At 41.8% G+C, this 13,765-nt stretch overlaps 1 protein-coding gene across 1 annotated transcript; it reads right to left on the reverse strand.

Moving 5' to 3' along the window:
• Positions 1-39: 39 nt before the first annotated feature.
• Positions 40-6,989, reverse strand: DUSP19 (dual specificity phosphatase 19). The gene is made up of 4 exons (XM_038143346.1): positions 6,701-6,989; positions 6,567-6,613; positions 5,143-5,295; positions 40-1,221 (listed from the first exon to the last, which is right to left on the reverse strand). The coding sequence occupies exons 1-4, from the start codon at positions 6,918-6,920 to the stop codon at positions 1,000-1,002; spliced, it is 642 nt and encodes a 213-aa protein (XP_037999274.1). The 5' UTR covers positions 6,921-6,989; the 3' UTR covers positions 40-999.
• Between the last annotated feature and the right edge of the window lie 6,776 nt (positions 6,990-13,765).

Below are 13,765 nucleotides of genomic sequence, written 5' to 3' on the forward strand. Positions count from 1 at the left end.
TCTTGAAACCAAACCTTTAAAATCACTTTTAGCACGCAATTTATCCAAACACAGTGTTCTCTTTATTTTGTTGCATATTAATATATCAAATCATTAAGAGCTGGCATGAAGGCCACAAAATACTACTAAAATCTTGTCGATAGTTTGTTTCAACATATTAAGACAGTAATTTCAGCCTGGGATCTCCCAAGAGGATCAAAATTACACACCCTGTGATGTCTGTTCTTTACATACGATGTGGAATGGAGTGAGGGGGCAGCACGTGAGGACCAGATGTGAAGAAAAGATAGGAACATGAGCAGAGACAGATAATTATCAACATTTTTTGTATCTCTCCTGAAATGATGTACAGGAAAAAAAACCTTGCTAGGTCCAAGACTGAACTCATCATGTAAGTGCACTTCAAATCACTACGAGATGAGAAACAATAGATATACACGAAGCAATAAAGCATCCTATGCATTTTGAGCATCTTCAAAAGACCATAGTTTTAATTAAAAAAAAATTAATGGCTGGCTAGCCCACAAAATTCAGTAATATCATCAATAGTTGCAATATAATTTTAAAATCCAATATCAAGGTACTTCATTTATAGGAACATTTTATTACCTCGATTTTACAACCAACTAGGAATGCACAGATTTGGAAAGAAAGCAACTTACCTCAGTTATTTTACTTCCTTTCTCTATTACCTGCATTTTCTGATGGCTCAGTAAGCAAACCATCATTCTATTGTTTTCTAATATTTCAAGGGAAACTGAGCTGTATCTTTTTATTAGTGCTCCGGTTTTAGGCAAAACTTCTCTGAAGTCAGTACGACACCATTTGGCCTTTTGATGACATGTTGGAAAAAAACAAGGTCAAAGGAGGGTAAGAAAAAAAAATATAAAAAGACTTGAAAATGCACATGTGAAAGGGGATTTCAAAATGACAGATTAAAGTACATCCAACATCTCTTCCTGTATAGTCAAAACAGATCATTTCACTTCTCCCTTTGGATCAGTCATGATTGTTTATGCTTCCATTTGTCTTTAAAATCTGTTCTTGGTACTTGTGGAGCTGCTCCATGAAGCCAGGATTTGGACAAGCTGCAGGCCTCGCGTTTTTCACCAAGGAAAAGGCTCTGGCAAAGCTCAGTCTTTCTGAATTCATTAGAAAACCAATGACTACAGCTGCTGCACGGGAGACTCCTGCATTACAGTGAACCAGCACCACGCCGTCCTCCAAGAAAGAAATGAAACATAAGTTGGGATATTCATTAGGTAGATTACAAGTGTAAGAAACTTCACATAAAATTATTTTAAGACTTATTGAAAGCTCCTTGCTGAGCTCAAAGCAAATATTTACACATATAAGTAAGTCCAAACAAAGATACAAGCATGAAATCAAGTATTTTTCTACCCAAAAATGCTTTATTACTACCAAATTTGTCAAACTTAATTCATACCACAGTACTAAAACACATCCTCTGTCTTTCTTCCTGAGGCCTTACAGCAGCCTGTTAATGTAAAAACCAAATCACAGACACCTGGGATACTGAAGTATCTGATCTAATTGAGTGCCAATTTTGAAATAGATTTTATTTGCAATATGGAAAGTATCAATTTGCAGTATGGACAGTGTCTTGTTCAATGTTAAAAACATAGCAAGGCAGCAAACAGCTGGGCACAGAGGCAGATTTTAGAACATCTTGTAGTCCCAGCTGCATGTTTCTTGTGTACTCCGCAGGGAAGATTTTGGGTAACAGGGATCATGCACAGGAACACAAAAATTAGAAAAGCCTTTGTGTGATTTGCCACAGATCTCTCCCTTCCCACCACACCACTGGTACAACTAAGGCCCCTTAACTGGGAACTAGGGTGCAAAATCCAAAACTACTCAACCGCCAATAAACTCACAAATGCTTCTTCTGGGGTTTGAATTCAGGCTCATCCTGAATTATAAATAAAATTAATGGGTTTTAGCCTACTTAAACATTTTCCACACAAGCTTTGAGACACCTGAATGGCTCTTTTTAGACACTGCAAGTTTTGTTAAGAAATAACAAGCCCAAATTAACAAAGCAAGGACTACTAGACAATCTAGCATGTCTTAAGCAATGTTTGCAAGGCCCAGGCTTCGTGATGTTGTTACGTTTGTATGTCAGACTGCGACCTGGAAAAGCCCCTTTGACACAAAAAGAAACCACCAAACCCTCAGCACTTCCACATTCTGAATGAAAATACTGAAACATGACATGATGTTCTCAGATTATTCTGGTTATAAACAGCCTCTTCTGTCTGCCCTTAACAGATAAAAGTTACTTAATGGCAATTTTACCCAGAGACAAAAAGGTCTTTTAAGCACCAGGGTTCCTTTCCAGGAACTTAACAGTTTATGTTACAGATTTGGGAGCTACAATTATCTGGTATTTTAATAGACACACAGACCGGAAAATGGTTCCTGCTCCAAAAATCTTCCAGTTTAAATAACAAGATAAAGAGGTATGAAATGGAGTATTATTATCCTTGTTGGAAAAATTCCAAGCTGAGACTAGAAGAATGAGGCACAACATTATGACAGAGCTAGGAACAGAGTCTAAGCTCCTGCATCCCAGCACAGCAAATAACAATACCAGCCTTCCTTGCAATGGAAATCACACCTGCTGTGCACTGCCTGCTGGAAATTGTTCTCTTAATTTTTTTTTTCTTTTCCTTAGTACAGTTCATGCTTTATTTCCCTCTTTCACATTTAAGTCTGATGTGTCATTTTAAGTAACTGGTTTGTTTTACACTGCCAAAAATGATATAGTGATGCCCATTAATCCTGAAAATTATTGAACATGAATGAATCTGGGCCATAATATTAAACCAGCTTTAATACTGAGAATGTTTATCTTTACTTGCCAAACTCCACTGTTTACAATTCATACAAAAATGAATTTGGCATGTCATTCTTAACTAATTTTGTATTAGCCGTGAATACAGAATAAAAGTGAGAAACAGACAGCAAACAGGAAATTCATCTCTATTTATTAATAACTCCTTGCTCTGATGCTGATACTCTAAGTTTTCCTGCCCAGAAATGGTCAGTGGACTTGCAAGAATCATGTAAGATTCAAGACCAAGTTGGGGTTTTTTTAAATTTTTATGGAGAGAGGAAAAAAAATCACCTTCCGCCAACAGAAAATGTGATTATACAATGGTCCCACACAGTGAGCAAAAAGCCTCATCAAGGGAAGAAATTTAAAAGAAGGATAAAGTTTTTTGTGAAGTGGAAGGCTAATGTAATTCCTTATAGATCCATTTTACTTTGCAGTAAAACGGAGGCTTTTTCCTGAGTAAAGACAGGGGGAGCAATAAGGAGTGATGTTCGTGAATAAGCAAAGATTTTCTCTCTGGAAACACAAGATTTCAGAAGTTTTATTATTAGATATTAAACATATAAAAAAAGTATCCCTCATTCATAGTGTTACGTCTCAACATGGGTCAACATGGGTCACTGAACATGTCATGGAAAATATACCTGCCAAGTTGGAGCCTAGAAGAAAAGTTGAGCTCTGATCAGTATCAGAATTAGCACCATGGTGTCTAGAGACTTGAGCCATTACAGTTTTAGAAAAGTGAATCCTGTTACTTGTAGCCAGCTGGCAGTGACTTACAGAACCGTGCAGGCTTCACCTGCATCCTCAAATTCACATGCTCTCATACTTCCTTCATGGGGTTAACCATGTTCTAGAAATAATTTCTCATATATCATGTTCTCTCACCAGTGAACATCTCTTCCTCCCCCATTTTAGGAGATGAAACAGTAGTGTCTCTGTGGTTACTTAAACGGAAGAGCACTTCATGACATAATTACCGTAAACTCTTTCAACACTATTTTGACAAAGTAAATAAAGAAATTCAAACCACCTCGAGATCTATCTCTGTATATCACTATCATGTGCTTTTTGAACTGATCCTGGAGAACAGCTATTCCACCAATTACCTTCTCTTTCATCCACCTCTTCCATCAGAGAACTACTAATGTTGTTGTAAAAGTATTCCTGTAAACTCCTTACCTACAAAATAGTAACTGAGATATAAACACCAGAGGCAGAAAGCAAAATTGTGCAGTTGTGAACAGCAACTTTCATTTAGAAATGAACTGGAAACTGTAATTAGAAACCTTGAAAAGGTCATTTAGTGATAATACGTTATCACATAGCTTGTAAATTATAAATGAGAGAAGGAAAGAACACTGCGACACAAAGAAAACTGGGGCAAGATCATCTTTTATCCCAGTCTACATAAACAATGAACCTGATAGATATGGTAGAATAACACCCAATAACGTTCAGTTGTTGAGTTATAGTTTAGATACCAAAACAATGCTTGTCGTAAATTACACACTAAACCTGAAATTAACAGCTCTGAGTTGGGCTTTAGATAACTCTGCCAAGCAACCCCAGAAGGGTTTTTCAGCCTGTTTTCTACGTCACATCCTTTCAGGATTTTGTGAGCAGTTAAATCACTTTTGGCTCCAAGACTAATAACACGTTGTCTGATATTCTTGGTATGTATGTGGATTCACAGCATCTTCTTTGAGCAACCTGGTCTAGATGGAGGTGTCTTTGCCCACAGATAATCTGTAAGGTCCCTTTCACCCCAAACCATTCAATGATTCTATAATGAAATGCACAAGGATGGTGAACAGCTGATGATAAACCACACAGATCTGTAAAAGCTCCGCTTCTTGCTTCTAATCCAGGCTGGTTTCTAATCCAAAACAACATTCCCACTGGAAAAATATTTTTTTTTTTCATTTCCTTCTGTCAGGGGTAGTGACTTGGATTTAGGATGCAGTTGTGTAATCTCAAGTCAAGCCCTGGTCCAACTGTTTTAAAGATGCATTTCTCGAAAACGCAAGACAGTCATTCTGAAAAAGCAATGCTGGAGGGAATGAGGATTAACAGCAGTGCCATGTCTCTAGGAATGCTTAGAAATTATTTGGATTTTCTATTTAAAATTTAAAAAGACATTTAAAATTTTAAAAACGCTTTAAAACTATTCATTTGGTACCATAATTTCTTTTAACAAAAGAAGCTGCTTTAGTTCTTACATAGTGCTATAAATTATCTACACAGGGTAACTACTAACATTAATTATTGATAGACCGTACCTGGAGCTTAGCTTTCTCAATAAACTCGAAACATTCAGGGAAATAGGAGGTAATATCAGTTTCTGGGAGGTCCAGGATGGAAATGGTCTTGTATATAAAGTCATCGAGGAAAGCATTTTGGACTCCGTATGCCACGTTTAGAACATGAGTGACCTAAGTCAGAAAAATAAAAGAAAAAGAAAAAAAGAAAAAGGCATTTTCTGAAGACAACAAGCAAAAAGAGCAGTAACAAAGGTGAATTAATCTTTAGGCATACACAGACTCTACCTTACACTGATGCAATGTTCAGTTTTACATACATATGCTGTTTATGGTATGCTTTTCTCCAAGCAAAGTTTTGAAGGGTGCTAAAACATACCGTGATAAATCTCAGGGTTTTTCTGAGAGGAAATTAAAAATATCACTGCTCAAACATGGCCTAAAAAATGGATTTTCAACAGAAAAGGGAGCTTTCACCACATGGTTGGAAAATAAGAGAAAGCAATACGAATGAGAGCACAGACCACGCAACAATCACCCAAATTTCAAGCCTGCTCTAACCCATCAGCTTAATGCTCCTCCTGGTTAGTGACCAGAAATATTTGCTGAAGCAGGAGGATTTCAGAGTAAACTACACCTGTTCTTGGCAGGCAACACCACCTCTGGCCTCCTGCCATCTCTGCTCTGTCCAGACTACAGCCAGGCTGTGGGTTATTTAAAGTTACAGTAAAATGACATTTAGATGGCACCAGATGCCAACCTGGTGCATGCACAACCACCACTGTCCAAAGGCCTTATCCCCCCATTAGTGCAACAGAGAAGAGTAAAAAGACAAAACTGTGGGACAGACTTAGAGAAGCTGCTGTGTTTTTCTAGTTTCATCTGTCCACTTAAGGCAAGGGGGAATGCTGCTGCTTAGTGTCTGAAGTGGAAATCCTATGGCAGTGTAGGAATCTGTTCCATTAAACAGCTCTAAACAATCATCACTCTTGCAGGGAAGCAAGATTCTTTTCAGCGGTACCTAGCAACAGGATGATGAGCAATTGCCATAAACCAAAACGGAGGAAGTTCCACCTCAGCATGAGGAAGGACTTCTTTAGATTGAGGGTGGCCGAGCACTGGAACAGGTGCCCAGGAAGGTCACAGAGTCTCCCTGTCTGGAGACATTCCAAACCCACCTGGACACGTTCCTGTGTCACGTGCTCTGGGTGACCCTGCCTTGGCAAGGGGTTTGGACTAGAGAATCTCCAGAAGTCCCTTGGAAGATTCTGGGATGCTCTGAAAGCATTTCAGCTTCTCGTGAAGCCAACAGAAACCGTTTGAAAATGCGAGTGGAATACTTTTTTCCTCAGATTCGCCAGAGGACACTTCAGAATTTTTAATTTACGGGAGAAACGCACCGCGCGCATTATGCGAGACGCCTTTGCACGCCCACGAAACGCTACCTTGTGCTTCCTCATCGTCTCCAGGTCGTGAGCAGCATCCTGCGACCCTGCGGAGAGAGACAGAGCGTGCCCGTAGCTGCGCCGAGCCCCTGCCCGCCCGGCGCACCGCGTCCCCCCTCTCCCAGCCCACTCACCCAGCAGCAGCCAGGGCTTCACCACGCCGACCTGCAGGTCGGCGCTGAGGTCCTGCACGAATCCGCCGCCGGGCGCCGCCTCCTCCTCCTCCTCCATGTGCAGGCAGGCGCCGCGCCACGTCTCGACGATCCTGCGGCCGGTCAGCGTGGTGACGCGGGTGCGCTGCTTGCGCAGGTTGGCCCTGGAGAAGCTGCGGATCTCCTGGGCGAGGGAGTGCATGGCGCGACTGCCGGCAGCGCTGCGCGCCGACCGCCCCGCGCCGCGCCGCGCCGGCCGCCCGTGACGCGGGCCCGGGGGCGGTGCCGCGGCCCCCCCCGGGCCGCCCTGTCGTAACTGAAGGAGCTTTTAAATACAGAAGGCATCTTTCCAGGGCGCCCTGCTGCTCTGGAGAACAGGCCATGCAGCAGCGCCTGTCTGGGTCTGACTGGGACCCGCTTGTCGGGAAGTGTGGGGAAACATTGGAAAGAGCTAAATGGAAAATATTAGAGTTTTATACATATAACTCTATATATAACTCTCTCTCTCTCTCTCTCTCTCTCTCGGGTTTATTTTTTCCAAAAAGGCAAAATGAAGAGAAGGGAGGCAAAGTGAGGCTGCTTCCCCCTTATTCCCAAACGACTTAATGCCCATGTTTTCATGTATTCTCCATAGTGTACCATTTGCAACGTTTTACAGCTGGTACGTAGAATCACAGCAGGGTTTGGGTCGGAAGAGGCCTTAAAGACCATCTTGTTCCAAGCCCCCTGCCATGTGCATGGACACCTTGGATTAGACCAGGTTGTTCCAAGCCCCGGCTTGGCTTCCAACACTTCCAGAGATGGAGAATCCACAGCTTCTCTGGGCCACCTGTTCCAGTGCCTCACCACCCCCACAGTAAAGAATTTCTTCCAGATATCTCCTTCCCTTCTTTCATTTTGAACCTGTTATTTCCTGTCCTATTGCTGAGGTTCCCGATGAAGAATCCCTCTTCCTTGTAGGTCCTTTCAGATAATGGAAGCCTAAGTAAGTGTGGGAAACGTTTGTTAGTGAAGTGAAATGGTAATACTCTTAACTTAAATTCTGCCAGAAATACATTTCAGTTTGCTAACAATCCTTTGTGCTGGCTTATAGAATAAGGAGATATTACTACAGTATTTCTCTTCTTGTATTATTCCTCAAACTTATGCTGGAGGGATATGATGACTCTGAGAAGATCCTCCTGATAGTCCCCCAGAATGCAGCACAGACCAAAGGCAGCCGTGTAAAGAGGTCTACTAATGCCTCGTCAATTCGAGAAGCAGAGAACGCTGTCAGGAACTGCAGCAGCATGTATTATTTCTGGGAATGCCAGAGGCAGTTTTTTAACAGGAATGAGATGTAAAATCAAGGTAGTCTAAAAAAGGCAGAATACTGCACACGCTATCTGCAGCTGGTGGGGTGCTAGGACGTGTGGACAGCAGCACTGCAGCTGAGCCAGCCAATGTGTGCCCTCTTTCTGTTAAGTTCTGTTAGGCCTTGCTTTGGTTTGGGTTGTTTCTGGTGGAAATTAAGGGTATAAAGAGGGGTTGATTTCTGGTAATAAAGGGATCTTCTTCGGAGGTATAGCATCTTTGTTCCCCATGGCTGTGAGTGGACTGCGCTTCATAGCAGTTACCTTAAAATTATAATGATGCAGAAGTTTATTCATTTTTTGTTTTTTGTTAAGGCCTTATCAGTTATTTTGATGAAGTTGACCAGAAAGGATACGATGGTGAGCTTTAGGTCTGTGGCCCAAGCCAGCAATTACATAGAATTTCATGGCCGTTTTCAAGCTGTATTGGCTCACTATAGCTGCCTCTGTGAAAAACAAGGCTATTTGGGTATCTTGCAAGAATGCAGAGAGCCTTGAAAGGGTTAAAAGCATGGTGCCTAGGCATACTTGGGCAAGCATAAGAAGCGTTGTAACCAGTGTAGAAGTTAGATGAGACTTGGCAAGAGACAGAGAACAAAACTTGCAAAAAACGAAGGACAAAGCTTGCTAAAACCAGCAAGGAAGTCAATAAAACAGCTAACAACAGACTGCACATGCCTCGAGGAGAAAGGTGAAAAGGGCACGGTGATGAAGACATCCAGTCTTCATCAGGAGACCACCGAGGAAGAAGCAGAGCCTTCCTCAGTGCCACCCTCAGGATGCGCTTTGCCTGCGCCTCGCATATGCTGATGATAGTGATGAATTTTAGGAAATGATTTGCATAATTGTGGAAAATGGATTAATAGAAAATTCTCAAAACCTAGCAGAAAGCTTACGTAGTATGCATCTGTATGCATTCTGTGCCATAGAATAGGACAGACATTGTTAAGAGAGAAATAGAACCAGAAACAAGTTTCAAAGGGTGGCCTTACAAAGAAGACTAGATACTTTGGAGAAATAGTACTATCAAAGATGCACTGTAGCAAGACCCACGAGGGGTAATTTTAGATGATTGGCTTTAAGGCATTAACAACATAGTGTAGCAAAAGCTGATAGACCAAGAAACGCCTATAGTGTATTGTAATTAGGAAATATTGTAATTAAGAATAGTTTTTCCTTAGAAAATCCTTTTCTAAGAAAAACTATGAATGTGCATGCATGTAGCCATATATTGTGATTTGCTGTGTGCCTGGGTGTGCACTGTAAGGAGCAGTGATCTCCACCACCCAGTGACTGAATATAACAAACACCAATTTCTTGGACTTTGTCTTGGAAGTGTATCTTGGCCTGGTTTGGGGTGATTCAGCCTCATGTCAGGAAATTTGCAAGCCTTAGCAAAATTTGCTTGCAGACAAGCCCCAGCATCCTCCCCTTAGAGTAACCAGGTGCTTTGTAGCCAGCTTCTGGCCCATATGAGTATGGGGTGTGCTGTGTAAGCATTTGCAAGACTAAGACAAATCTGTAAGACACTCGCAATTAAACTTAATAATACAGCTAGGTCTTGTTCCTTGATCTCAGAAGAGGAAGATGCAATTGGTGTGGATGCATAAAGGCAGCTGACTGCACATTAATAAATTCGTTTTCTGCTAGGGATGTTTATCCTTGTTATAGCTGCCTTAAACACCAGGGGTCCCTACTGGACAAAAAAACCCCCATAACAGCAACAACAAAAAAAAAAAACCCAACAACAACAACAAAAAAAACCCCCAAAAAACCAAAAAAAAAAAAAAAAAAACCAAAACCAAAACCAAAACCAAAAAAAAAAAAAAAAAGGAACCCCCCCCCCAAAAAAATCTGTGGTGCTGCTGTTTTCTCTCTGAAATTGAAACACACTGCAGATGTTTATATGCAGAATTATCTTATTATTTAGTGTGTCCATTCGTGTCATAAGCATTAGATCTAGCTTGAATATTCATAGACACTGTTTCTTATAAAGCAGGCATTTCCATGATGATGTCAAGTTGTTAGTACTGTTCATTACAGGATGGAAGAGAAGATAATTGTGAATTAGAGTTTTAAACTGGGATTTCAGTTCACAGATGATTTCCTGTATTTGTCTTGCATGCTTTGCTGAGAGTAGAAGGCTTCTCTAAAGGTGTGGCAGGAGCTGGATGCTTTCTCTACTTCCTTGGCTGAATGTGTTTATGGTATTTCTGGATCTTCAGGTTTTGAATAAGCTCCATATCAATGCAAATGCAGTAGTTTTAAGAATTTTCTAATGTTATGATTCTTCTGTTTTGTCTCTCAAGAAATTCAGCAGAACCTGTTCTATGGGTGTAAACTAAGAAACGTGTACTGTAATTACTAATTATTACAAGAAGCAGCTTGTACATATTCAAAGAGCTCATATGGCAGTGCATCATCTCTCTGCTGTATCTATTTCCTTCCACTATTATTTTCATCTAGGTACTGCCTGTACTTATTGATGCAAAAGAGCTGGCTTCCATCTCAAAAGTGATAACCACACATTCCAGATAGCTGACTTTGAAAAACCAGCCTTGCACTCTGAAAGATGCATATGTTAGAGGGCTGAGCTAGATCGTAAAATGCCCTGAAAATTGACAGTCGATTCTTGATTGGTAATTTAACTGAAGTGGACAACTGAACCCTAATTAATACACTAATTACATCACATTTCAACCTGCATTTACCAGATGACTTTGAAGAGTAAGAGAAATGGGTGAGAAAACCAAACTGCTGTGAGCTAATATCTAACTCTAATAATGCCTCTGCTTCAGACTCTATGTTCTGTGGTTGAAAATAACAGAGAAGTTGGAAATAACTCTGGGCAGCAGTTGGTGACTGGCTGACTGTGAATCATGAATGTAGCGTGGTGATGAGAAATGCAAGTGTGATGGTGAAATGCATGAGGAGGTATTTAAAACAGAGAGAGGGAAATAATAATGCCATTGTATGAAGTTCTAATAGGCCTTTTTGGGAGTGCATTGTGCTATTTGGGGACAAGAGTATTTAGGAAAGTTGATCTCGTACTTGAAACAAATGCAAAGAATAGTTTAAAGCTTAAATTGCACTGCATATGTCAGACTCTCATCAAAGCACTCTGTGCCACATGGACCCCTTGGGACAGGCAGCTCCTGTCCATGATGACCTGGGAGGGAGTAGCCTCCTGCAGGGGGACTACTTCACCACCATTTGTGCCAAAGCACACTTAAACCCTTCTGAGTGAACCTGCTTCATGCATTCCAGGATGCTGTCTCCTACACATCCTGGAAGCCCTTAGCTGGAGCACAGTCTTAGTTTCAGCTTTGCAAAGCTGTCAAGACATGATGCCTACTCCTGTAGGCACACAGTGTGTGGTGATTGGGAGTGGGGCTGCAGCCTCGTCCCCAGTGGGTGCAGCTGTGAGAAGCAGGTGAGCAGCACTGACAGCAATGAGCCAGGGAGTGCCCAGGGGCACTGAGCAACCACCAAAGGGAGCAGAGGGCACACAGGGGCAAGGCATCAACAGGAGGGCTGTGAAAGGCTGGGCTGAAGAACAAGAAGGGAAGGTGGCTGAAGCCTTCTGAAGTGTCATGGTGTTACTCTGTATGGGTTGGTGCTTTCTGAAATTGTGTGGTGATACTGTGTGTATGGTGGCTGTCTTGACTGCTGTATGTGTTGTGGCATATGCTGTGACAAACTCCTGCTGGCTTTTCCTTTTCTGAAGCAGTTAGGAATCACAAGCTCAGCATAATTCACACCCTGAGCAACAGGGCAAGATAGTACGTGGGAGGATGGCAGGAGTATGACCTGCTCCCATTTCTCTTCAGTGGCATATATTTGCTCCATGCTGTTTCCTTCACGTGGAGAGGTTTTGGCTGAGAGACAACCACTCCTTTGTTCTCATCAGTTTGTTTTTCATCTTTTAGACTTGCCAGTATCTGGTAGGGAAGGAATATTCTGGAAGAAAACTGGAGTCTGAGCAATGCTGATGGAGAGTGAGTGGTCCTCTTTTCCAGCCTGCTTGTGTACCTTTGTCCCACATCCTGAATGAGGATGCAGGTATTAACTCCTTTGCTCTTGTATCCAGTAACATGCCTGGAAAATCTGTCATAAGTGGAATCCTGTCTGGAAAGTGAGATTTCAAAAAGCTTGTGAAATTCAGACAAAATCTTGAAATGTTATTTCATGAGGAAGAATGAATTTGTAGTAAGGGCTCTTCCAGAACTTAATTTAGTGAAGAGTGAGACGTTCACAAGAATTCTCAGTTCTGTGCACTGGGTTAATTGCTGAGCTCAACTCTGAAGGCCTAAGGAATTTTAAGTTTGCCAATTACTGTGGGTTTTGGGATTTTTTCCTAGGATGGCAGGATTAAGGGGTGAAGGCAGGGGCAGAATAGGTATGTAGCATTTTAAATGTGTTGATGTAGTAGTTGGACTAAATGGGAAGCAGGGCCATGCCGAAGGCTGTGTACAGAAGGTTAACAGGGCATTCCTGCACAAAGGGCTGCAGTTACACACACACTGTGACCTGCTTGTTAGTGAGCCAAGCTTTGCTGGAAGGTGTTAGTTTGTTCTAAATTTCTGCATCTCCCAGTTTGTAACACATTGCAAGTGCTAGACCCTATTGGCTAAACAAAACACAGTTACTTGTGTGTGGGAGTAGGGTGAAGCCAGAGGTGCTGGGAGTCATCTGTACACATTTTTGTGCTTTGTTTCTTCATAACTGTGGTGCTTCATAACTGTACTGCTGCACAGGGTTTTCCACTGTAAGGAGAAGTATATATCCTAAGCATTTACATATCCTTTCTTCCTGTATTTCTTTGGCATACAAATCAAAGAGTCCATTCAAGCCATGCTGCATCATTCTTGACCAGCTTTACCTATGCAGTGTTTTAGGTAAGAACAGATGATGCATCTTGGTCAAGCCCAGAAACAGAGCCAGTTCCTCAACTCTTTGGAGTCTGGGGGGCTGGGTTGGTGATCTGACTCTGATAATGTGTAATATGGAAGCCCAGTCCAGACTGCTAAAGACTGCAGAGGCCCAATGGTTGTTCCTAATAATATTATTAAGTCTGTGAACCTTTTTCAAACACTGCCTTTTATCCCTGGCCTGAAGGGTAGGCAGCTGCTCCTTGTTTAATATTTTATTTTGAGCAGCATAATTTGCTGGTTTCTGTAAAGCTATGCTGAGCCAGTGGTGTTTCCACTGGCATATCTTCTCATATTGCTGCAGGGAAATCTCCTCAGGAGCAAAATCATGCCCAAGACCAAAGGCCCTGCAAACACCAGGGCATTCCTCTCTGCTCTCACCACACTTTGTGAGCAATCCATATAAATGAGCAGACAGGTTCACTGATGTAAAGATGTATGTTTTTGTAGTGTGTCAGGGATTGTGCTTAATGAAGAGCACCGAGGAGCAGGGTAGAATGCCAAGCTGAAATATTTAGTAGCCGAAGGGAGTACCCCTGGGGACAGGTATGAGGAAGATCTGGCAGTACTTGTGTCTGTGGTACATAAGTAGGATTTGAATTTCACTCCCATTTGTGCCCAGGTTTCTGTTCTCCAGGTGGACTTGGACTTGCTTCTCTGCAGTTATGTGTTAGCAAAAGTAGAGAGAGATAGAGAGAGAGAGAGAAATATATATACACAGAGATTTATATATATGGTGTTCATGTAGCTTGGTGTAAAACCAA

The sequence above is a fragment of the Motacilla alba genome, chromosome 7 (assembly GCF_015832195.1).
Source record: "Motacilla alba alba isolate MOTALB_02 chromosome 7, Motacilla_alba_V1.0_pri, whole genome shotgun sequence".
Taxonomy (NCBI): Eukaryota; Metazoa; Chordata; class Aves; order Passeriformes; family Motacillidae; genus Motacilla; species Motacilla alba.

Coding starts and splice junctions, on each gene's coding strand:
- DUSP19 (XM_038143346.1), bottom strand. CDS start 6,920: ATGCACTCCCTCGCCCAGGAGATCCGCAGCTTCTCCAGGGCCAACCTG. Junction 5,296..6,566: donor AGACGATGAGGAAGCACAAG/GTAGCGTTTCGT, acceptor TTTCTGACTTAG/GTCACTCATGTTCTAAACGT. Junction 1,222..5,142: donor TTGAGAAAGCTAAGCTCCAG/GTACGGTCTATC, acceptor TCTTTCTTGGAG/GACGGCGTGGTGCTGGTTCA.